Raw genomic sequence first — 26,608 nt, 5'->3', positions numbered from 1 at the left:
CACATATAAACTCCTCTTTTTGGCATTTAAAACTCTTCACAATCTGGCCCCATCCTGCCTTTCCCCCCTTGTTATTTAATTTTCCATAGACTCTATAGACTAGCCAAACTGGTCTATCTCCTGTTTCCATGGTTTAGCAATGGCCATCAATCTCTTATTTCTGAAACATACTCCCTCCTCTTCCACAAGTCTTGGAATCTCTTCTTTAAAAGTCAGCTCAAATGCTACCTTCAGCACGAAACTTTTCCTGGTTTACCAATGGTAGTTCTCATCCCTTCTTCCCCTCATGTTACTTTGTATCTGCTTTGTATGTATTTTGTATATGCCTGTATATGCACATATTATAACCTCTTTTAGACTGTCACCTCCCTGCTTCCACCTTCTGTGAATGCATGGTATTTTTTCCAACTTATTTATTTTAGTTTTTAACATTCAATTCCATGAGATTTTGAGTCCGAAATTTTCTTGTACATGTATTTTAAAAATCTAAGTTGGTTGGTAAGCTCCATGTGCAATTCTCTGCGTGTGCTTTTTTAATTCCCACTCCCCTTTATTTCTCTTCTTGGAACTTCTTTTTATGTGTGCTGTCAGAATTTCATTTTTTAGAGTTTTCCATCCCTATTATGCCAATTTCCCCATTAGAATTTTAAATCATGGGATCCTATCTCTCCTTCCCCAAAACTCTTAAAATACGCTCTCCAAAAAGCTGGAGTTGTTGTCAGATTTACCTTTACCAACTCTAACTTAACTACTCTAGCATGTAATGGTTACTTTGACAATCATTATTTCCAATCCAATAATCTCTGGTGGTGAGAATCAGCTCAAAAGGGAATTTTCCCTTGTTTGTTCCACCATCTTGTGAAAGATCTGTTATTAAGGCAAGTCAGAATTAGCTGGCTGTGGGATAGATGTCCAGATAATTGAAATTCCCCTTTATTTATTCATACCTCTGTGCTTGGCTTGTGGTCTGTTTCCCAGCTGCTAAGTTCCTCTTTCTGTCTGGGTGGCCTGAAGTATACTCTCATAAAAAAATCGCTTCTGTTTTTGGGCTGCAATGAGTTTCACTCAAATGCTCTCCATTGTGCTTCCCCTACCTGGTTCCTGACATCTGAGTACATCTTCTTACTGTTATAGTATCATCCAACCCGCCCTTTACCTATCCCATTTTAAAAATAAGACACACTAATCCAGATGCTTATCAACCTCAGGCTGCCAGATCTCAGCGTTACCTATGAGGTCAAGGTTGCTCCCTTGTTTTAGAACCCTTAGTTCATCTTTACTGATGATATTTTGCTGATACTTTGTGTTCATCTGTGAAAATACCTTTTTTTTAAAAAAAAGAAAAACATGTGCTTGAATTTTTTTCTCCGATGAATTTCTGGGTATCTTAACTGCTATCCTTCCTAAATTGTAGCTTCTCTGCAGCAAAATGCCCTCCCAACTGAATCTCCAAAGATATGCCTGAAAGGGGTTAAGAACCAAAGTTCTGAACTCCCTGGGGGTCACACTTTACCCATAATCCTCAGTCTGCTCTCCCTGCCCCTATCTTTCCACATCCTCTTCTGAGGAGTGTAATCAGATCAACCTTGTCAGTAATCAGATCAGCACTACCATTGCTTCTGGGAAAAGCACATCAGTTGACTGTCCTGTTCCACTTACCATCCCTGAAACTGCTCAGACAAAAATAATCTTTCCTGGACCCCAGTGCCTTATATGTGTTGTCACCTTTTATTAGAAGGTAAACTCCTTGAAGACAGGGGCTGTTTTTTGTTTTTGTATCCCTGGCACTTAGCACAAAGGTTGGCACATGGTAAATGCTTAGCAAATGCTTTTTCATTCATTCATTCACTCATTCATTCATTCACTCATTCATCCATCCATCCAGCTGGGTAGATATATATAGGCAGTTTTCCTCCTCTGGTTTTCTTTTTAAAGTTCTTTTGATTAGATATGCATGACTCCAGGTAAATACATTCTTATCAGTGTTTATCAGATGCCCAACATCCCCAACTGGGCACTGATCATCTTTCTATCTTAATATGTTGTTCCTTAGCCCAAAAAATGAAATCTAAAGGACACAAATACTATCTCAAGGGACAAAGCCCCATCTTCTTAGGAAGGCATGCCCAATGTACCTCACCCATGTTACCATGTCTTAACCATTTTAACTACTCAAAAAAAGTAGTTTTAATCTGTGCAAGGCCCAGTACATATGATGTAAATTGACATTTTACTAAATTAATGCCAAGTTATTAAATGGCAAATAAATTTGAAGTACTAAAGTACCAAGTACTAAATATATTCACTCAAAACAACTAAAAATAGATATTTAATAACAAATACAAACTAGTTATACTTTATTGATTTATTAAATTTTTGTCTTGAGATATATATATATATGAATTTTAAAAGTGTTAGTTACTGCTAACTTTTTTTAAGCTTAAATTCTAAACTGTATCAATTCAGGACTGCATTCTCTCACAAGAAAGTAGTATAACTCAGAAAATAACTTACAAAGCCATATTTCTTGGGCTGCTGATGGATAATTTAAAGTATAGTATTATACCATATTGTATGGAGAAGTATTGTAGGAGTGAAGGACACCTGGATTTAAGACCCTTCTCTGACATATTATCTCATTCTGGGTGTGTGACTCTGGGCAAGTCATGTAAAGTTTAGTGCCCCAAGTAACTTTCCAAATATATAAATTACTGATCAGGTGCCAGTCTGTCTTGGTAAAGAAAGCTCCTCTTGGGATCATTTTTAGACTGATGAAATCATAGGCGCATTACAAACATATGTACTCGCCAAAGGAGTCTTGATTTTAGAGTTGGAAGGGACCTTAACTATCATTGTGTTCAACTCTCTCACTTCACAAAGAAGGAAACAGAGGTCAAGAGAGGTCAGATGACTTACCCAAGGTCATAAAGCTAGTTAACATCTGAGACAGAATTTGAACGCAGGTCTTTTTGACTCTAATTCAAGCATTATCCCATCATGCCACTTCATTGTACTAGTGTATGAACTACTAAATACAAAATATATTTGCTGACAATCCAGATATGGTTCACCTGTCAGATTAGTCCAGAAGTATGTAAAAGATCTACTGTACAGAGAGACTACAGAGAATGGGTTACATGGAAAACTTTGGTGGGATCTTTCCTTTTTATGTCTTACCATGCATAGGTCCAACATGGAGACAAGTGGTGGGCTGAGAAGAAATCAAGGATGGATGATCCATTTATTCCCATTCAATTTGACTAATTGGGGACAACATGTTCATCTATGGCTCAGGTATGTAAAACCAATGTTTTTGAGAAAGTAGATGAGTGGCAAATGATCTTTTGTTCCATTATATATCTTTCCACTCCCTTTGTGGTATTTTTATCCAGTTTGGTTTCATTAAACTTCTCCCTGTTCCTGCTTCCCAAGACAAAATCCTCCCAGCTCTTGGGCTACAGGTTGGTGTAGTGGAAAGGACAATAATATTGGAATCACAAGATATGAGTTCAAATCTTGACTTAGCTACTTATCATGTGTGTGCTCTTGGGAAGATCCTTTACCTTCTCTGGGACTTAGTTTCTTCAACTGCAAAATAAAGCATTTCAACTCTAATTTATTAGATCCCTTCCAATTCTATCTTCCGTGATCCTTTGTGCTTATCTCTTCTTCTTGGTCTACCCTTTCTGTTTATGTGACAGACAACATGCAAACGATTCATTAAAATGCTACTTTTAATAATACTATTCCTAATTTGGTGCCAAGAATAGTTTAAAAATAATATCTGTGAAGCAAGTACAACTGTCAGCTGCATTATCTTGCTATCATCACTTTAGTTGGGAGAATTTATTTGGGCAAACCACATCACTGGATAAAGCATCCTGTTGATGAAGTCAAAGTTAAGGATGCTGACTCAGTTCAATTATCGACTGAACACCTACTATGTGCAAAGTAGCACCTACTAAGTGCTGGAGCTAAAATGATTCAAAAATAGTTACAAGGATCCAGTCATCTAGAATCTAGAACTGAAAGGCTTTATATAGAGATCATTAAGTCCAATGTCCTCATTCTGAGGATGAGAAAGCTGGGACCCAGAGTGTAGGTGACTCTCCTAAAATCACCCAAGTAGGAAGAGGTAGGATCAAAGCTCTATCTTTAACCTCTTAACTCTGAGTCCAGCATTTTTTCTCCAATGTACCCATTAATTAAGCTCTTGCCTCAGCATTGTTATAAAATTTTTTCATTTAAACAAAACTGGAATTTAGTCAGAAAGTATGTCTAATATTAGGAAATGTAAGGATAAGTGGGAGTTGGGATAGGGGCCTCATCTGGGATAAAAATGGGTCCTTTGCATTTGCAGGGACCCAGAGAGATTTTTTACCCAGCACTCTTATTGATTTCATTAGCTTTAGGATATATTAGAGAAAAATTAGTATTCTTCCTCTGTTCAATTGTTAAGTAGGGGTTTTTTTTTGTTTTTTGTTTTTTGGTATTTCCTTAGAAGTCAGAACAGTTTCTTGAGAGCGACTTTTGTTTGTTAAATATTTATATAATCAATATCTACAGTATTGCCCAGTACAAGTATTGTTGCTAATATGAATTATGGATTTTGTATCTCTAAAACGCTGAATCCTAGCCGATAAATGTTCATATTTTTCTTCTGATTTTAGGCAGAATTAGACTGCTTACCTTACTGTGAAATCCTAAAATATTGAAGATTTATTCAATAAGATTTGCCTGCTGGCCTATAAATCTCAAGAAATCAACTTTAAGTACTTAGTATTTTTCTGGGAGCTCCATACCTCTTTAAGTGCTATTCTGAGTATATCTCCTTTAAGTTAATCTACTTGTCCTAGTGAGGTGAAAGTCTGAAATTCCAGTTGGATTTAACTTGAAATCATAGGTATCCATTGGAGAAATTTTGGAGTGCCTTTTAGTATAGGGACCCAAGGGAAATTTTCTTGGACCTCCAAAACACATGATATATGGTCCCTTGGAGACATTTTGATGTATCCTGTATAGATAGAGACATCTATACATTTTGTCCAGACCTCTTCTGGATGTCTTAGGCATTGAGAAAATCACGGAAGAGTTTTCACTGAGTTTGTTTTTTTCTCTTATCAGGGAGGCGAGAACTTCCAGGTGAATCCAGGTTCCTAACCCCTATAAAGAGAGCTTCATGTGCTCAGGAATCTCTGTAGGCATTAGGCTTTTCCTTCTTAGGAAAGAAGCTTGATTTTCTTTGCTTTATAAGTTAATAAGTGATTAATCTCAGATAGTGCTGATATTATTATAGTATTATTTAGTACCCAATGAGACCAGTGTAGAAGGGCCCCTCCATGGGAGAGGGAGTGGACAAGAGACTCAGCTCCTCTAGAGCCAGTCTACTAGTGTTACTACCAAAGCATCCAACTAAATTGGTTTGGTTCCCCAGTTACAGGTGGGTAGGGTGAGGGGGTAACTTCCAATCAACCCCAGTTTTGTAACTCTAGTGGGGAGATCCCTGCATGCTCAAGGAACTCTCTAAAGGCCCATGCTTTCTCTTTGAGGAGGGAGATTGGCTTTTTTTTCCCTTTTCTTTATTCTTTTTGGGTTGGGGAAGGCCCTTTTTTTTTTTTTTTGTAAGCAACAAGACAGGCATTAAACTATGAGGCAAATGGTATCACTAAGTATTTGGAAGTACAGAAGAATGATACTACCATATTTAATTAGAAACTGTACCTGAAAGACTTTTCCTGAGACTCTTTAGTACAAGGCACCAGGGAAGGCATTAAAAAAAAAATAATGTGGAACTTCCCCAGGGCACAAAAGAACTATCCGAGATCTGGGATTATGGAATTTCCAAACACACTCTAGTAGATTTGCTGAGGATAGCAAACACTTTAACTGGGGGGAGAGTATAAAGATGGGGTCATAACCATCCCATCCCATTTAGCACTGATGGATTTATTAAGTGAGGACCCAATGCCATTGTTCAGTGCCTGGGTATCTCCACATGTGAAAGGAAATCCTTTGATGGGTCAAAGACTTTGTCATGCTCTCCAAGAAACTGGGAGGTATAGTCTATTTCCTAACTGGTTTGCTACTTATGAGACAGGACTCACCTCACAGACTTTCTAGTGTGTATTTCTGGGTAAGTCACTAATGTCTCAGAATCTTGGCTTCCTCATCTGTAAATTAGGGATGATAATATTTGAGCCACCACCTCAGAGTGTTTGTGGAATGAAAACACTGGCTAATTCAGATTGCTAAAGAAATCTAAATTCTTACATTAATTACAAAATGGAGGATTTTTATAAGGAGAAACTATCTCTCTATCACCTGGTGACGAGACAGCATAATTTAGGTAGATCTTTGCTATCATTAAACTGAAGAGTGTTTGAAATTCTTGTTTGAAGACAAAGGGTTTATCAGCATTGTACAAACTTACCCAAGCTTGACCTTGTGTTGGAGCGTTCTATTATCGCATGCTTGCTAGGATTGTTTAATACTGAACGTTTGGCGAGTGAGATGTCAGCTGTGACCCGTGTGATAGATATCCTGTGCAAAAAATAATAATAATAATTACACTCAGGCTTCTGCAAAGTGGGTGAGAAAAAAGGACAGTTAAAATTAATTCAGGTAACTGAGCATGTGACATGAAATACACAAATGGAGAATGCATCACAAGCTCAACTGGAAAACATCATCACAGCTTGGATGGTTTGGAACTTCAGATCTTTGGACACTGGGCCTAGGGAGTTTGTTACCACTTGCAGGGCATGTCTCATAACATACACTGACTTTTCAGAAATTCTAGGTAAACAATCCCAATATTTATTGTAAAATTAAAGCAGGCAAATATGGCTATTCATTCTACAAATAAATGCTTTAAGGATGCATAGCTGCCTTACAATAGTACAACAGGTGGTCTGCAGTCAATTAATAAACATTATTAAGCACATACTATTATCTAGACATTACATTAAGTGCTGGAGATACATAAAGAGGCAAAATACAGCCTCAAGGAACTCATAGTCTAATGGGGAGATGACAAGCAAATCAATATGGACGATTAAGCTATAAAAGATAAAGATTTAAGAGAAACAGGATATGGAGAGGGAAGGCACTAGAATTACATGGGGTTGGGAAAGGCTTCCTCTAGAAGGCAGGATTTTCTTTGGGACTTTGAGGAATTCAGGAGACAGAGATGAGGAGAGAAAGCATTCCAAAGGGGACAGCCAGGGAAAATGCCTAGAGCCAAGAGATGCAGTGACTTGTTTGTCACTGCATCAAGAGTAGGTGACAGCAAGGTATAAGACCAGAAAGATGGGAGATCTCCAATTGATGAAGGGCTGTGAATACCAAAGAGAAGGTTTTGTATTTGATTCTAGAGGTAATAGCCACTAGAGTTTACTGAGTAGGGTGTGACATGGTGGGACTTGGACTTTAGGAACATCATTTCAATGGCCAAATGGAGGATGGACTGGGGTGGAGAGAGACTTGAGGCGGATAGGTCTACCAACACATTACTGCAGTAATCAGGTGCTGAGGGCCTGTACCAGAGTGGTGGATTTAATACTCAGTTTTTGAGTGGATTCTGTTGAATGGACAAGGACTACAAACAAAAACAATTCACAAGAACCATTGTTCTCAGGGCTTAAATTATTCTTTACTATGTCATTGGATTTGTGCCCTGACCCACGTGGGTAACTCCCTTCAAAGATACAGCTCACAACCCAGTCACTCCTTGCCATCCTGTGTAACCTGCATCATGCCCTCTCAGAAACACTGAGGGAGATGACCTTACTGATTAGATAAAAGCTGCTTCCAGATAATCTTCTCTCCTCTCGGGGCCCTGAGCTCTGCTTTGGGGACAGCACACAGCCAAGGATTTTCTGGGCAGCAGACTTGGGACATGCTGCTTCATGTTGCCTCAGAAATGCCAACAGTTGTTCCTTTGGGGCATTGATGACACCATTCCAACCAAGTATATGCAAAGCTGCCTTGCATTAATGGAATATCATGCATTTCCCTCGTTTGTTGACTTTCAAAATCCCTTTTTCACACATGGCCCAGGAAGCATCTGGGTTACTGTCACATTCTTATACTTCAATACACATTCCAAAGATTTCACTGTAGATTCTTGAAATCTTCAGAATCACTAGACTGGGGAATTTAATTAGTCACAGATGTTAGTTTTGCCTATTAGAGCAGGTTTGCCTGTTTTATTCTTCCATTATCTTCTTTCTGCAAGGTGATATTTTTAAAAAGTTCCATTTACATATAACTGGGGTAGATTCATTGCCACCTGAGGCATGATGCCAAAGAGAAAAGAATTTTCATATCTTGATACACTTACTTCTAGCCTAAACATCCAGAGATTTAATAAGTAAAACATATGGTGAAGAAATTATATTAGGCTTAAGAATTAGGGGTGCATTAAGACTGGGGACTCATGAGGAGGGATCATAAGGAGAACATCTTTCTCATTTCTTTTCATCAGTGGAACTCTTTCCAATTCTTGTTACTCTGCCTGGATGCATTTCCCAGTGGTTAGCAAATTCTCACTTGTTCCTTATTCCTGTGACAATGAATCGAGGTCTTCTGAAGAGACAGACCCTCTTTTCTAACCCTTACTGCCAATCCTCTTTTCCTTATGGAACACATCAAAAATGACCCCAAACTCCCATGTCCCTCTCCAGAGCCAAATGACTCTTCTGTTGTGGTCTCTACCATCTCCTACTCTATAATTAAGAAATATCATCTCACTTCAGCATTCTCCTCTCATTCTATTGTCTGGTCCTCCCTGACACATAGTTCCACCCAGATGACACTGTATTCCAGATTTACCTTTTCTTATACCCTTAAGAGTCACTAGTCACAGTGGAGAAACTGGAATACTTCTTGACATTTACTACCACTTACACACGCATTTTCTCACCATCCCTTAGAAATGACTTCTCCATACCTGGAATGCACTCCTTCCTCACCTTCATCTCTTGGAATATCTGATTTCCTTCAATCCTTGTGTCACTTTCTTTGTGAAATCTTTACTGGTGAAAAGATCTCTCCATCTCAAAATTATCTTGTATCCATTCTGTATATAATTCTGGTTATAGTCATATATGTATGAGACTGTGTTTTTCATTAAGTAAGTTCTTCCCAGGCAGGTCAGCAGAGCAGACTCACTTTTGTCTTTTTAGCTGGAGTATAGTGCCTGACTCAAAGTAAATGCTTACCTACTGTCTGCTGATCAAGTCTTACAGATCTCAGGCTTTAGAATAAGTGACCTGAGTAGCTGGAAAGTACAACTCTAGCTCCAAAGATGGGAATAAGTCAAGGTAGTCTCACTGATGAGAACTTAGGTTATTTCTTCCCAGCCAGCTCTTAATGGTTTGTTAGCTAATCTTCTGCCATTGGTATTTCATTTTTCTCTTAATGAAAACAATCAAGTTGGCTGACATCCTGGCATATGGAGCCAAGACATAATCTTTGATTTGGATTTCCCCTTCCAAATTCATGGTCTGCCCAGTCCTAAGTAAAGGTTGCATTTTTCTAAAGATGAGAGCTAAATCAGAACAATTCCGTTCTTTCTCTTTCTCTCTCTCCTTTGGAGATATCCTTACTTGTTGAAGAGGCAGCAATGAATTTACTCATGCATTAAAAAAAAAAAAATCAAAGCTTCTCTAGGAAGACATACTAACTGCACCGAGAGACAGGGAATGAACAAATGCATGCTGATTTATTCTAACAAGGCAGATTAGAGGCACACCTCTTAGTCTTAGCCAGGTCTACACGACGCCAGAGGCAATGTTTCTTGGCCTGGCACGTAATAAATCATTTCATGAAGTCATGGAAAATTAAAATTAGAAGAGTTAGGGAAGGCAGGCCAAACTAAGAAACACCTATTTTTCTTTATTCCCTTGAAAAATACATTTACTCCTTTCTTGAACTTTCTTGAACTGTTTTGAAAAACTTCATTCTCTGTTATTCCCTAACTTTGGAACTGCAGGGGTGAAAGCCTTCCTTCTACCCTATTTTAAAACAGCAGACTAGTAGATATATATACAGGGGTGGAGAACTTGCAGCTTCAAGGTCACTTGTGGCCCTCTAGGTCCGCAAGTGTGACCCTTTGGATCCGAGTTGGATTCTGTCAAAGGGCCACACTTGAGGACCCAGATAGCCATATGTGACCTCAAGGCTTCAGGTTCCTTGCCCCTGGAATAAAAGGAATAAATCATCATATGAAGAATGCTATAGGGAATTCCTGAACCCTACTGATACAGCTAATCTGACAATCTAGTCCCAATTCTTCAGAGGGACAATGGCATTTCCACAGTGAAAATGCAGAGAAATGGTCCTGATGTCTCTAGCCTCCCTTGTCTCATCCCCCTGTTTTAAATTCAAAGGGTACATTGGATGACTTTCCTCCTGCTCCAGGGACAAAAGAGAAATGGGAAGAGCAGTGGGGATTTCTATAATAACAACTGCTCATCTTGATGGAATTCTTTTAAGGTTGACAAAGCTCTTTTCCTCCTCAAACCCCTTGCAGCAGGTACGACAAGCATTATTTTTTGCATTTTCCAGATGAAGAGAGAGCCCGGATCAAAGAGGTTAAAGGATTTACCCAGGCAGGGTCACCCAATGAACAGTTCTATCAGCCAGCACTCAGACTCAGATGGTGAAGCTTCCTCTGTAACTATCACTCCATCAAGAGTTGAGAATGGGTAGGTTCCTCCTTACTTGACTCTGCCTGGTGGAAATATAACCTTATCTAAACTATTTACCTTCTCTGGTGCCTAGCACAGTGCTCTACACTGTTGATCGACTGGTAGAAATGCTGAGTCACTAAGTGTCTGTTAAGTGCCTACCATGCACCAGGTACTGAGCTAAGCTCTGAGAATACAAAGATAAAAGACAGTACTTGCTCTCCAGTAGCTTATGGTTTAGGTCTAGCTAGTATAAATAAGATATGTATGGAACAAGTTGAGGATAATCAATACAGTAAGGGTGTAACCATGGAGGGGCATCAGAAAAAGCTTCTTGCAGAACCATGGGTCAAACTCAATTAGAAACAGTAACCACGAAACTGTCCATAAGGACCTCTGCCGATGCACATTGACGTGGAAAGCCCTATATTAAAGTTACTGATTTTTTATTGTGATTTTTTCTTTTTCCTAGAATTTTTAATATTTGATTTTTCCCTCAGTGATATGTAAAAACAATTGTTAACATTTGTTTTTAAAACTTTAAGTTCCACATTCGCTCCCTTTGCCCCTCATCCCCCACTGAGAAGGCATACAATTCAATCTAAGTTACCCATGCGTAGTCATGCAAAACATATCCATACTAGCTATGTTGAGAAAGAGAACACATTTTCTTGTGTTTTTATTGATTCTGTTAAATATTTTCCAATTACATTTTAACCTGGCTCAGGATTGCACCAAGGAGTGGGCCATGGATTGGACACCTCTGGTGCAGAATGTGGAGATTTTAGCTGAGACTCAAAGGAAACCAGGAGGTGGAGGAGAGGGACAGTATTCCAGGTATGAGCGACAGTTAGTGAAAATGCCCAGAATCAGGAGATAGCGTTTCTTACTGTGAGAAACAGCAGAAACCAACATCATTGGATGGCAGAGTCTTTTGGATAGGAGTAAGGTATGAGAAAACTGGACTGGTAAGAAGGGAGCAGGCTGTGAGGGGCCTTGAATGCCAACCAAAGGATTTTTTATTTGATCCTGCAGATAAAGAGAGCCACTGGAGTTTATTGAATAGGGAGGTGACATAGTCAGATCTGTTGTTCAGGAACATTAAATCGGCAACTGGGTGAAAGACATTCTCTACTAAGGAAGGCTACATTCTGGAATTGATTAGGCATCAGACAGCAGTTTTATGTACACCCTGAGCCTCATCATGGTAACATGTGTTTCTCCCCCCAGGATTCTACTTGACAACATCTCCAAAGATGAAACACATAAGAAAATAAAAAACATGCTGATATACTTACCGCCCTTCAAATCTGTGTTTTAAAAAATCAAACAGTGCTTTCTGCATCATATCTGTCACCTAAAAATAAGCAAAACAACAAATTAAACTATGACATACATCACTGATTGTGCTAAAAAATTTTGTTTTTTTAAGAATGATAGACATGGGATTCATATTTGGAAAAATGGCATAATTTGAAGGTGATTTTCCATTTCTGATTTTTTATTAAAAAAATAAAAAGTTTCTAGTCTCCCCCTTTTTACTCTTATTTACTATAAATGGTTCATTTACATTAGATTCATAGAACCACAGACTATCCAGAATAAGATGGAACTTCAGAAGCCAATGAGTCCAACCTATTCTAGAAGAACCCCCTCCTCCCCACCCATACTACTGGAATCTAGAATATCCTGAGTGCTAATGCAGCTTTTGATTGAAGACTGCCAGAAACAAGAAATTCATTACCTCTGGAGGAAATCTTTTCTATTCTTTCATAATTATGGCTATAAGTTTTTCTTATAATAAACCAAAATCTGTCTCTCTGATATTTCCATCTATTAGTCCTAATTCTTCTTTCTTGGGGGCAAATTAAGCAAAAATTTTAATCCATCTTCCATTAGACTGCCTGGTATATATTTAACAAGAGCTAGAGGATCATTCATGTTTTCCCCAAGTCTTCTCTATACTCAGCATTTCTAACCCCTTTAAATGGTTCTCATATCAAAAACTGTTGTAATCACTCTTCATCTGATGACATCATCAATTTTATTTCTGGCTGAATACATAGCCAAGTTGTCCCAAGAAGCAGTCCCCAAATGCCCCACCCCCAAATACTTGTCAATGTGCATCAACAGCTTAAAATAATTTGATTAGTACATCAGGCTCATCTAAGTTCAAAAATTGGAAGGAGGGACTGAGTAGAAGATTAATTTGACTTGTTGCAAGATGCTGCAAGAGAAGGTAGTGTCTAATGATAGCCATCTCTAGGGTGGGGGGAGGGGAAGGGAAGAAGGGAAAAAAACTTACATGATAACTATATATTTAAAAGAAATACCAAGTTGTACATAATAGATTTGCAGTTACATGCACAATCATCTTTTTTATTATACTGTTACATAGTAGAACTATAGTATACTGTACTATGTATAGTATATAAAACAAATGCTTGTTTTATTCTATAAATTGAATTTATTCCAGAGGGAGAAAAAGAGAAAGAGAGAGAGAGAGAGAGAGAAAGAGAGAGAGAAGAGAGAGAGAAAGAAAGAGGGAGAGAGAGGGAGAGGAAGAGGGAGAGAGAAAGAGAGAGAGGCAGGCTACTTACCTCATAACCCTTCAGAGAAGGCCCCACTAACACTACCGGTCGCATAGAAGGCACCACATCGTAAGGAGGAATGTGCTCTGTCTGCAGAGAGAGAAGAGGTTTTTAGAACCTTAACAGGAAAACAGGATGCTTATAATTCATCTACAAGTCACTAACTCACTTCCCAGGGGATTCAACTAAGAGGAATAATAAAAGGCGCTGGTTTTCCAGATTTTTTTTTTTTTTTTTTTGCCTCTGCTGTACATAAACTCAGCCCAAGGTGTGAGTTTATTTTCTGAAGTTTTCCTATACTTGAAATGATCGTGATTCCCTTGCCTCTCTCCAGACATGGTAATCTGACTTCTTCATAGGCAAGATCATCTAGAAGAAGGTGCTGCTTCTGACAGGACCAGGTCACATAGTAGAAAGACTGCAAGGAAGCATGGGAGCATGCCTTGGGATGGATGGGCTTAAGAAAATCTTTTTGGATTGTCTGTAAGGCAATGGCAGGTGAGTACGAGTGCTTGCTTGTATTAAAAACAGAAATAGTCCAGACTGTTGGGACCAATACAGCTCAATAAAGTAGGGATGAAAAAGATTTTAACATCTTTTGTCTTAAGAATTTGCTTCATCTATGAAGGGAGAAAAAAAAACAATTCATTTTAAAACAAATATAAGTATCTATTTCACTGTCTGTTCTTACTTCTATAAGAACAGGGATAAAGAGCTGGTCCTGTGTTATCACTACTGTCAGGAACTCTCGAATAAGGAAGTTCTTTTTACTAATGTAAGCTGATATCTTCTCTACAACTTATGGTCTCAGAGAATTGCCCAGAGAGCTAAGAGGCTGTAACTTGCTCAGGCTCACACTGCTAGAGTGTATTAGAGGCAGGATTCCAATCCAACTCTATCAACTTCTGCTCTAACCATTATACAACACTGCCTTTTTTGTACTTTCATGCAGAAGCCAATCCACACAGATGTCATTTCTAATAAATAAATACTAGTTGCAAATTCACGCTTTTTTTATATATAATGTCTATAGGCTTTAAAAATATTAGCAAGCTAAAAATTCAAAATCAAAGGGTGGAACCACTGAGTTCATTTCTGCTTTCATACACTCAGTGATACTTTCATGAACTGAACAAAAGTATAATCTCTTTATGTACTTAACATAGTACCTGAGAAGGAGTTATAATCAAAGATCACAGAAGTAGTGGAAGAAACTGAGGCCAAGGGAAGCTAAGGGACTTATCCAGGGTCACACTGTTAAGCATCTGATGCAGTATATAAGCCTAGATTCACTGACTCTGGAGCCAATGAATGCTCTCTCCAAGGCACCATGCTGCCTTTCTAATCCATGTTTGTAGCTGAATTTAAGGCATGTCTATATTATGTGGCTGACTCAAACTCCCTCTGCAGTAAAAAAAAAAAATTTAGGGTGGTGGTGGAGAGTTACAGAAATAGCCAGTTACAAAATCAAGAGGATCATGGGTATAGCTCAACCGATAGATTCAAGATGAAGAAAATAGCCAGAAGATAATGGGTAATGCTATTAACTTTATGTCAAAAAGATATCTTTATAAAAGAAGACATAAAATTGATCAAGGATTGGGCAGTTTTATTTATAGCCAATAAATGCAGCCTCTGATGCCAAGAAGATCCTGTCAAGGTTTCTAAATTAAAGCATCTACTGATCTGTGAATTACTCTAAATAGAATAATAAGAGGAAATGAATGCTAATCTCTAGCTTCCTTCAAGCTCATGTGCCATCTCTTACTGGAAGCTTTTCCTTGTTCCTTTAGTTACTATTCACTCTTTCTCAAAGTTTCATGTAAATACTTATCTGTTCTCATGTTACATTCCTTAAGTAGAATATAAGCTCCTTGAGGGCAGGGACTGTTTTTCATTTTGTCATTATCTCCTTGCAATATTAGGACACTTGTTGGATTGGAATAATTAATTTAAAAAAGATATGAACAAAAATGAACTCTGGGTATTTTATAAATTAACCCTCAAATATGGAATATTTATAAACTTATTTTCATATTAGAGTTTCTTAAGGGTTTTTGACTTATTAAAATAATTTATTTTGTCTTATTAAAAATTATTTCCATTTATATTTCTGGTTCCTGCAGTTTGTTTTAGAAATTTTTACAGCACCTTCAAAACAAATGTAGCAATCTGGAAAAAGTCACCATAGCATACATAGTCCAGAGAAGGGGGAACACAATACCGTGTACTGTGCTGTCATTTTTCACGGTTTCAATGTTTAACGAGTTTCCAGGTAAATTTAGAGACATAACAAGGTAAAGAACATTTTATAGAGGAAGTAAAAAACCAAGACAAACATGAATACAGTGACAGCACAGAATGCCACACAAGCACCAACCTAAAGCCATCTAAGACATGGAAAACAACCTCGCGGCCAAATCTCTCTCTTTTTCTGCAGTGCTACATAAAGGTTCACCACGTAATTGATAACATAAGAAGAATGAGTACCAGTGCCCAAGGCATCATAAGCATATAACAGAACTTATTTATATAATGCAGGCGCAGGCTCAAAATCTTTGGAAGCCACGTCCTTATAACTCTGCAGCATCAAGAGACTGTTTCTACCTTGGAGACCAGGAATGTAAATAGTTTGATGCATGCATTTTAGTAAGAGCCCAAAGAAATTCTAAGTCTGTAATTAAGAGAGGGTCAGTGTCTGATGCAATAAATCTTTGCTTCTTTTTTTGTTTTTGGTTTTGTGACTGTCAGTCGGCAAAGGGCTACCCAATGCTGGTGTTCAACCAGCTGCTTAATAAATAATTAGGGTAGATACAGAAATTACCTTATTTGATGGAATAGTGGCACTTTGAGCTCTAACCTTAAAATAAACCAATGGATTTTCAGCTGCCTTTTCCTGTTATCTCTCTTTTGTTATACATTCTTCACTGGCAAAAATAGTGATGAAATAATTTTAAAATGTTTTGGGATCTATTTGGAGGTATAGAGAACTTCAGGGAAAGATCAAGTAATATGACCAGAAGCTCTGGTTATCATGTGATCACTCGTTCTAATATATTTGCTGTGGGTTTGGTAATGATCAGGTGAAGACTGAGGTTGTACCACTGGAATGGAAGAGACCTTAGAGGCTATTGAGTCCAATCTCCAATATTTCACGGATGAGGAAACTGACTCAGTGAGTTTAAGTGACTTAACCACGGTCATAAAGGGAGGTGTTGTCAGAAGTGGGATTTGAACCCAGCTCCTCTTACCCCAGGGATAGTGCTCCTTCCACTCCACTACAATGCCTTTGGTGGCATTCACTATACAACTATACAACAGATGAATTTGGTGAAAGCCTCAGAAGGGCTGCCAACATGAGACCACAAAGACTTGACCACTTTTCTATTTGAATCTCTGTGATAGAGGATGGGATCATTTTTACACCATAGTTTCTCTTTTTAGATTACTGATAGTTTTAATAAGAGATCCATGTGCTTTATTTAACTTAGGCACATTTTTTGGACTATGGTTCTGTGGTCTTCAGTTATTTGCTGGCAACTGTATAGAAAACAACCCCAAACCCCCTTGCAGTTCAGTACCTAGCACCATATAAATTACTTATGAGCTCTGGATGCATAAGGCAAAAGACCCATTCCCAGGGAAGAAGAGTCCAACCTTCAGAAAAGGTTGGGGGAGGAGGGTGAACAGAGGAGAATTTATTTACTGCACATTCCTGTGCTGGAATTCACCCACTGTTTTTGTCAGCCTTGGTAACACTGTCATATTTATCACAGTGAGGACAGATGGTGGTGTGTAAAAGAAGAGAAGGAATGGGAATTAGGGGATTCCTAAAAAAAGGGAGAAGTAGGCAGCTTCTTTCAGAAGCCACAAAACCTACTGACAGGAAGTGGACTCTTATCTGAAATAAAGGATTTTGAGAAAATACCAGTCAGCAGAGACAATCGCATCGTTCTTTGACACCTTGGTTGGCCAGTGGCAAAGGCTCACAAGGAGACTGCTAGACCCAGTGTCCAATAGATGGGATGCTGCAATCTGACTGATGGAAGAGGCAAGAACATTGGGAGAGAATTTATATATGACAATAGGAGAAACTCACAGTAAACCGCCAAAACAAGCCTGCAGTTTTCCACTGGTCTTGTTCATCTGCAGATTTTGCACCTAGTGGATTAGAAGTTTAAATACTGACTAAATTAAAAATTGAAGGCTTATTTTTTTTTAGTACAAGCTATGTATCTGGATATCACAAATTAGATTCTAGTCATTGTTTCAATATGCTTGATTATGTTAAAAATCTGGAAAAAAAAGAAAGAGACAAAGACAGACAGAATAAGCATGCACTATAGAGGTGCATTATGGGGAGTTGTCAGTGTTTGATGTCACTGGATGTTTCAATCACTTCCTTTGGGGGTCTTTTATTCCATCAAAAAGGATAAGTACTGTAATGGTGTTTCACTGAGTCACTCACTGAACTTAGTTGGTTTTAAATGCATGGACTCAATTCGCTGTTTGATAGGTCCCTTTCTTAGAGCTAGAATGTACTTAATAAAATCGTGGGGATTAATGCTAATGATGCCAGTGGCAGGATAAACACAGCTTATGTCAATGTAAACTTACCGATTTCTGTTTCTGCTTAGCTACAGCGGCATGGAAAAGAAATAAAGAATAACAGAGCATGCATGTTATTGGCTTGGAAGAGGACACAGACAGTCAACAGGACTAGAAACGTGGCGCGGTGGCGGCTGAGCAGGTGGACAGAGAGGAGCTCAGAAGTTCAATGTTACCTTCTTAAAAAAGGGCATTCTTTTCTCTTTGGAGTGGGGTGATGTTACACTGTTTGCACTGGGCTTAGGGGAGCGATGGTTGGCTGGAATATCATTTTCTTCTGCTTCTAAGCCAGTAGCATCTATGTCTATAGCTATATACAGACAAACAAGTCAAAATCATCAGGTGGACAAGAGAGGAAAAACAGGTTATAAAGAAAATAAAATGGAATTAGACCTAAAGGACCTGGAGTCAAAGGATTACCATGGTACACAAAGTTAAAGAAAAACTTAGAGGCAAAAGCATATAAGAACTGCAAAAGAAGACACATCTAACAAACCTCAAACAGACTTTCAAAATATCTGTTTGCATAATTAAACAAGCCTTGTACTAAATTCACCAGCAAAGATGGGGATATTTTTAGAATCAAACTGACATTTGCTAAGAGTGGTTTGGAACATGGCATTGTATCTTGGGTACTATACTCACAGAATAATGTGTCACTTGATTTCTTCAAGTGACACGTTGTAGAAAGTAAGCAAGAGAACATTGGAAATCTTCAGTCCCATCAACAGCATTCCCTGGGCTACTTTGCTCTGTGTCAGAGCAAGAGTTACTTCAATAGGTCTCCAGAAAATGCAACAAACATTTGAAGGCTGCAGAAGAGGGGGAATTTGTACTCGAATAGACCAAAAGGTTTATAGAAGAGGTAGCTCAATAGCCCAGGAAGCTTTACAGGATGGGGGAGTGGAGTGATACTAAAATGATCCATGGGAATAAAGACAGACCTGATAAAAAGCAAAGTAATGGGAAAGTACTCAATTTAATGAAGTTAAATGACATCAGCCAAGGGAAGAGAGAGAGCACAACATCACTTTACTTATATAGAAATGAGATGGAATGGTACAGAATGAGCACTGGACTGACAGTCAAGACACCGGATCCAGTCCTGGTTCTGCCATTAATTACCCGAATGACCTTAAGAAAGTCATGAAACTTTGAGCCTTATTTCCTCATCTGTTAAATAGAGCCTTTTTCCTCTGCATCCTATGACTGTATAATGTAACACTTCAAAATGTAGAATTTCTTTTTAAAAATGAGAGCTATCATATGATAATAACTGACATGAAGTCTATTATCTTATTTGGTCATCATGACAATCTTGGGATACAAATGCCATTACTGCCCCTATTTTAAAGAAGAAGAAAACAGGGAAGGAAGAAATTAAATGACTTGCCAATGGCACTCAGCTATTACACAGCTGAGGAGAGATTCAAACTCAGGTCTTCCTGACTCCTAGTTTGGGTTTCTGTTCAAAACATCATACTCTTCTATATACTGGAATCAGATAGTAGTGGGCACCTTTAAACTCAGCATCCAATTCCCTCATTGTACAATTGAGGAAACTGAGGCTCTCAAAGGTTAAATGGCTTATTCAAAGGCATATAGCTAGTGAGGGACAGAGTCTGAGTTAGAACTCAGGGTTGTGGACTCCTAGGTTATCATTCACTCACTAGTTCTTTATACCAATATCTTATACCTGTAAAGCCCTTCCTGGTCTACTCACATTATCATCATTTTAACCCCATGATGACCCTGTGAGGTAAGTAGGACAGGTATTATTATACTTGTTTTACAGATAAAAAAAAGCTAATCAACAAATGACTTGCCCATGATTATCTAAGCTATCACATGAAAGAACTGGGATTCAATCCAGTCCTTCTGGCTTCAAGACCAGTATTCTTCTGGCCATCATACAATGTTTTTTTTTATTTTTTTCCTGATGTGTTCATCCACGGCTTCATATATTTTTGTAGAGATCCTCTACTGTTGACTGGGAAAAGACCTTTTAAGAATATCACATTAGAATAACGGAAGGATATCTGTTAGCTATAGAGAAATAGCACAATATTTTATATATAACCTTTCATACAAAACCAATATACATAAGCAAGAGATCAAAGAACAGACCCTTGCTTCTGAATGAAAAGTAGTCCAATATTCAGCAGTCCCCAGCTGTAGCATAGGTTCCATGCTAAGTAGGATGAGTACCTTCCTACTTCTTTTGAGAAATAGGAAACAATCTGAGAGGCTTGCCTTCCTTTTTGGTTTAGTAATTGTGATGGCTATTGAATAATTCTGGCCCATTTCAACCATAGGGAATCTCTTGAGTCCCTCACTGTGTGGCTAAGTAGGAAGTGTATGGAGTAATGAAAATGAGAGTCAACCCTAATCATAGGCAAAATGAACTGAGGATGTGCTTCTCCAGCAGAAGTGGGTGAGCACTTTAGATGATACGTATATGGCGGGAGGTATGGAAAGTCTCTTCCTGAACAGTGTTGAGCTGTGAAAGGACGAGGCCATGATCCAACCAAAGATTCATCATCTTTGACAAACCTTACTGACATCTTGGTTGAACATTGTTTATGTTTCACAATCTACCTTCCTCACCACTCCAGTCATCTCTCTTATAAAAACAGGCTAAAAATGTTAAATAATGTTATATAACATGATAAAACTGTTTTAGAGTATTACATAACTTTGTTATAAAAATAAAGAAGAAAAGAGAGGAAAGAAATACACCTCAGCAAAACTAACCAATCCATCAAAACGATCTGATACCATAGGCAACATTTCACACACATTGACCCTCTGTCTCTGCTTGGGCCCAAGCTTGCTCATTATAATTTAACAGCACTCAGTATTTCTTTACATTTGCCTTGTTGTAGCCATTGTGAATGTATTTTTTGCACAGTTCTGCTTACTGAATCAGACTTAGTATGTTATTATTCCCAGAATATGGAAGAGTATGAAAAAGATGGTGAGCCTGCCCTCAAATGGTAAATCCCAAACAATTTCACTTCCCCATTTATGGTTGGGAAAACACCAAGCTGAGTAAACATTTATTAAGCATTTAGACTTTCTGAAACTAGGTTGTATAAACAACAGAAACAAGCCCAAGGAGAGAGTCCCATTCGATTCATTTAACATGGTATCTATCATATACAAGGGTGCTAGAAAAACGAGTGAGTTTAGAGTCTGTCCACCATGATTAAGCAATCAAGTCAATTGGGGGGTTATCTACATCAGTGGTGTCAAACTCAAAAATGGGCTGTGTGCTGACTCCGAAAACTACAAATTAATGTTATTTATGTTGTATGGCTTTTTTGTTTATTTTGTTAGACATTTCCTAGTTACATTTTAATCTAATTCAGTTTTGGGAGATTTGTGGTCCACTTGCAGGCACTGAGCTTGGCATGTCTAAATTTCTAGGCACTTGGGATTTTTTTTTAATGTTGGAGAAACTAACAGTTCAGTTGTGACATGGTCTAGATGTCTGGTCACAGATTAATATGTTCAAATTAAGAGCGATTATTTTCATCCCTTTACATGGAACCTAGATCCCGAAAAGAGAAGTTTCCAATTTATTTGTTGGAGCTTAATTCTTTGTTAATGTTGCTCATACAGCTCTTGTCAAAGAGAACACTTGGGTTCATTTGGAAACCAGTAACAATGTCTTCTAAAGACTTGATACTGATGTGTTTTCCTCAGAATGTGACTAAGAGACTTAACGTTCCCTTTCCCATGGTGCCCTTTCTTGGCAGAGTAGAAAGAAAAAATGTCTAACCCTAACAGAACAAATCTAGAGACATAGTGAGAAGGATCAAGGATGTTTAGCAATTGGAATACTGGCCTAAATAATGATAACATAGCTTATCATCTCTCCTGTGAGCCTTCTCATCTCATCTTCATCATTACTTCCTTAGACATAGTCTCATTTGACATGATCCTCACCATACCAGTTTCCCTTCTGCTTATCAGCATCTCTACTAGAAGGTGATACCCAGCACTGAAAAGGATATTTCTGATGTAGCAGGAGTGGGGCAAAGAACAGTAGGACCAATCTTAGACTCTTCAATGACCCTTGACATTGCTTTACCCTTTTTTTTGACTCCTAAATCATAACTGTTGAATTATACTGAGCTTGCAGTCCCTTAAAGATCTTCCAATAAAAAACAAATAGCCTTTGCTAGTTTTAGCTCAATCTTTGCTTGACCTACATATTTGTTACAAGGAGCTGTTTTCTTTCTTTTTTTTTCCAAAGAGGAAAAAAGCAAAATATTTACTTTAAAAATCTTAATTTTAAAGAGAAAAGTTGAGATAAAATAGGACACACTGATACAGTTCTTAGAGCATCACGCCATACTTCTATATCCATACTTCATTAGCTGCCCTTGTTTTCATTTTCTATAAGTCTTCCAAAAAAAAAATCTATGTTGGTTGATGAATTTGTCTACTCCTGACAACTTAAGCAAAAGAACAGCAAGTGTAATGCTAATGAAATTCAAGATCTTCCCCCACCCATTAATGAGCCTGTCCATTAAGGGAAACTTGGTTAGGGGAGGCCTACACCTTCTGTTAATTTTGAATGCACTTGTTCTCAAGGGCTGTGATGCCCTCTGGCCCTGAAAAATGTATAAATACGCTGAGGTGAGGTTTTACTTTGGGGCTTACTCTTTGGAAGTGTTTGTTTGGCCAGGGGAGACTCCGGGCAGCTGCTAAGGAGCCCCCAGCTTTGAAAACCCAAATGTTGGTGCTTCTCTCTCTGGTAACTATGTATGTACGTGATGGTCAGATAGTTGGATCTGACTGTTGATCTGTGATATATATACATATATATATATATATGTATATATATATTGCTTATGGTCAAGCAGCTGGAAGCCCTGTCTGTTGATTATTATTTCTTTGTAGTCTCTCTGAAGTTCAGGGTGCTGACTTTCCCCCTGAACTAAGTGAATGATACATGTGTTTGATTAAAGTGATTATTGACCCCTCAAAAGTTGCCTTCCTTTTAGAAAAGCAAATCAAAGAACCTGTGATAGCAGGCCCTCCCCTGTATGTTGGGGTGCTTGCTTTTACAGCATGTGAGACAGGAGAGTAGTATCATTTATGGGAGACAAAATTTCAGGAAAGAGCTGGGAGTAAAATCTTGACTGTTAATGGAGGATGGAGACAAAGAAGATAAAATCATGTCATGGTGCTGAAGAGCAATAACACTATGGTTCTATGAGTAAAATATAAAGCCTCTCATTCAGAACAGAGATGTTATCAATGGAGTTGTTCTGGGAAGACTATTCTTAGGACATAGTGGTCAGTGCAACCTGTTACACAATTTTATATCTCCACATCATTACTAGACTCCCTGTTCTCAACCTATTTTCACCTCCAATTTGTCCTACATATAACACTCAGAATCAGGCTTCTTAAGTGTTATTTTGTGCATCTTTTTTCATAATCTTACTGACTCTCTTAGATCAATAGTCTTTAAAGTTTCACCAAGAGGCTGTTTTCCATTTATATTATGGCATGTTCCACCCCAGACTGTACTCACAGTATTAGCCAAGAAGCCTGCCCTTTCTTATACCTGTTAAGATGTCTTTTATTTCCTAGCTACCATGCCTACCTCTCTCTTCCTTCTTTCCTTCCAAGCTCAAGAGAAGAATAATATCCTCCATAAAATATCTTTTTTTACTAGGTGATCCTCTCAGAAATCTTTATCCTTCTCACTAGTCAATGTGTCTCTGAAATACCTGTGATGATGTTTTTGTGCCTGTCATTCTCCATGGTTTTAATTTAGTTTTGTTTGTCCAATTCATTGCATTAGATTATGAACTCCTTAAGGGCTTTTGCACCAATCTACAGCTCCAAGCACAGTGGTCTGTACTTGATGCTCAATATATGTGGACTTACTGTTACAGAAAAGCCAGGTCAGTGTCAAGAATAGTAGAAATTTCTCCATGCTCTACTTCTATTTCTGCTTCCAACCTTTAGATTTTTCAGTAAATATCCTTCATATTTGATAAGTTGTTTTTATAGAAGTGATGATAGCTTAGGCTAAGCCACCCACACTACTCTGGGTTCCTTGTGAACAATCAAAAACATTTCTGACCAGAAAGGCAGATTTAAATGTTGCAATCTCTGGTTGTGTCTCTGTTTTATTTCTCTTTTAAGTAATGTTTAAAGTCTAACAATGACTTAAGTTAACACTTTGGACTCATTAGCTTTAACCCATTGTGCTAATGTCCTAGATAACTACAGTGAGTTAGGTTAAGCTTATTTTCTGACTCCTCAGTCTTTTTTTTCTATTATATTTGTATATCAGCAGTTATTTTTCCCATCCCATGTGCTTTCCCTTACATATTTCCACAAGAACAGTGCTGTTCCTCATCAGTCAGTCAGCATTTATTAAACACTTACTAAATGCTAGAGATGCAAGGAAATGCAAAAATCAGTCTCTGTTCTCAAGGAGCTCACAGTCCAATGCAGGAGACAACACACAACTATGCACAAAACAAGGTAGAAAGAGTGCAAATTGGGGTCTCAGGGAAAAGGCCCTGAGATTAAGGAGGACTGGGAAAAGCTTCTTGTAGAAGATTGGGCTTCAGATCATATTTGAAGGAAGCCAGGGGGGTGGAGATGAGTTGAAAAGTTCCTTTAAATGTACAACCTATGTTAAAAGTTACTGGCATTCTAACACAGAGATCCAATGCAAATGAAAGCAAAAAATAAGGTAAATCTTCAAAAAAAAAAGTGTTGAATTTATTATGAAGTTGTTCAGCCCAGCACCTACTTACCAGATGATGGAGGCGTAGATTTTCTGGAACTAGGTACTATGTCACCCAAACTGGATGATGAATTTCCTCCTGATTTACTGGAGTAAATAAAAAAAAATTTTACTATTAAAGCTGCCATTCATCACAGAACTGGTAATATTTCAATTGCTTATTAATGGCAATGTTTTAAATTAGTCAGACCTACAAACAGGCAAATAGTGATTGCTCAGGGGAGGTTTTGTTTTAAAATCACCTGTTGAACAGAAGGTGTAAGAAGGAGAACTTGTCTTTGGGGAACTGTGCAGTGCTTTTAATGACCCAGGATTCTCCTTGAAACAAAGGACCATCTTTTTGACAGCCATATTCTCCCAACGATGTACTGTGGCTATGAGTCACGGAACAATACAGCTGCTGAAGAATGCCAGTGGAGGGTCACCCAAAGGGCAAGAGAGAGTTCTCATGGGCATGAGTTAAGTTACCATATGCTACTAATGAAGAATTGTGCAGGGAAGGCATCATTAGGGTTATTCAAGAGATCTATTACCAGAAAAGGTTGACTGTCAAATGGAAAGAGTGAGAACTGACCAATGGAAACTGCATGCTCCATTTTCAACTATGAACTGTACTGCCATGCTAGATGGATTCCTGTAGAGGGCATATGGAAAGATGTGGATAAGGCTTCTGCCTTGAGAGAGCAGGCATAGATAAGCTGCAATCTGCATCCTTGGAGGATTAACACATATCAGTAGTATCATTAATTTTGGCCACATGACAGTCTCTCTTTTCACATTCAAGTTTAATTTTTTTTTAGAGGTCCTGAGAGAATAGAAGGGTACTATTTGGTCAATGTTCAGGCTCATTTAAAAAAAAATTAGTTATAGACATAGTTGTAGAGTGAACATGGAATTTGTCACCAGGAGTCATCAAAGACAAAGGACATATGTGCATGAAATGAGCCCTCTCTTGCTTGGGCTTCTATCCCTGTATTTTACCATCCTTAACTTTATTATGTGGAGAATGCTGAATGCCTAAAAAAGTTAAAAGATGAATTTGTGGATGCTAAACTTTGCTATTTTTCAAAAATCTCATTAAGAAACATATAATAAGGCTTTTCCATTATTTAGCTATGAGGCAATGGCTCAGATCTTTATCTAATCCTGTATAGAAAGTGTTGGATTTAATGAGAAGAACTGGATTAAAATCCTAGCTCTACCACTTACTGGTTTCATGACCTCTGGCAAGTCATACTATTGCCTTGGGCTTTACATTCCCCATCTGTAAAATAAAGTAATTAACTGAGATAACCTCTAAGGTCCTGCCAACACTAATGATATGACCCTAAGTTGACAGCATGGTGAAAGGGAAAATATATAGGATCTGAAGGTCCAAGAACTTCCATGCAAATCTTGGCTGTGCTACTTAGTACTTCTGTGACCTTGGGCAAGTTACTTAACTACTCTGTGTTCTAGCTGCCTCATCTGCAAAGTGATACAGGTTGGAATGAATGATCTATACGGTCCTTTGGTAGCTCTAAATCCTCTATTTAGACAATCCTATGTTAAGGAAATATCCAACTATTAGGATTCTTATTAGAGGTAATTTGATGATTGTACAATCCATAATGCCTAGACTTATTATGGCCTAGGGAAAGATTTTGGGGCAAATCAGCATAAAGAATAACTGGATATTTCATCTGTTTAAAAAAAAAAACTCTAAATGGCCATTTCTTGGATAAAGAATGTTGGCAAAAGGAAGATATAATCCCTAAATCTTAATTGAGTACAGGAGACTTGGGTAAAGTGATTTCTATGACCTGGTACTTAGTATTACAGTTTTAAGCAGAAGTAAAGAAGCTATGCCTGAGGTAAAAGCTACGTTTCTAGGTCTTCTTATCAAAAGATACTATTTACTTATTCCTAAATATACAGATAAAAAAGGCAACCTG

At 38.1% G+C, this 26,608-nt stretch overlaps 1 protein-coding gene across 13 annotated transcripts in view; it reads right to left on the bottom strand.

The window, feature by feature from the left end:
* The window catches only part of CACNB2 (calcium voltage-gated channel auxiliary subunit beta 2), a 395,365-nt gene that overhangs the window by 9,486 nt on the left and 359,271 nt on the right, over positions 1-26,608 (bottom strand). For 6 of the 13 annotated variants that reach the window (XM_072651644.1, XM_072651649.1, XM_072651643.1 and 3 more), the window contains 5 exons: positions 24,685-24,761; positions 18,067-18,200; positions 13,292-13,372; positions 11,990-12,048; positions 6,431-6,540 (listed from right to left, as the gene is read on the bottom strand). In XM_072651644.1, coding sequence (XP_072507745.1) covers positions 6,431-6,540; positions 11,990-12,048; positions 13,292-13,372; positions 18,067-18,200; positions 24,685-24,761 — 461 coding nt within the window. Of the gene's footprint in view, positions 1-6,430; positions 6,541-11,989; positions 12,049-13,291; positions 13,373-17,381; positions 17,444-17,899; positions 17,920-18,066; positions 18,201-24,684; positions 24,762-26,608 lie in introns of all 13 variants that reach the window. The other 7 variants (XM_072651646.1, XM_072651653.1, XM_072651645.1 and 4 more) reach the window with 2 other exon arrangements.

Source organism: Notamacropus eugenii, chromosome 3 (assembly GCF_028372415.1).
Source record: "Notamacropus eugenii isolate mMacEug1 chromosome 3, mMacEug1.pri_v2, whole genome shotgun sequence".
Classification (NCBI taxonomy): Eukaryota; Metazoa; Chordata; class Mammalia; order Diprotodontia; family Macropodidae; genus Notamacropus; species Notamacropus eugenii.
Note: the sequence above shows the minus strand (reverse complement) of the source record. Positions and strands in the feature narration are given on the sequence as shown.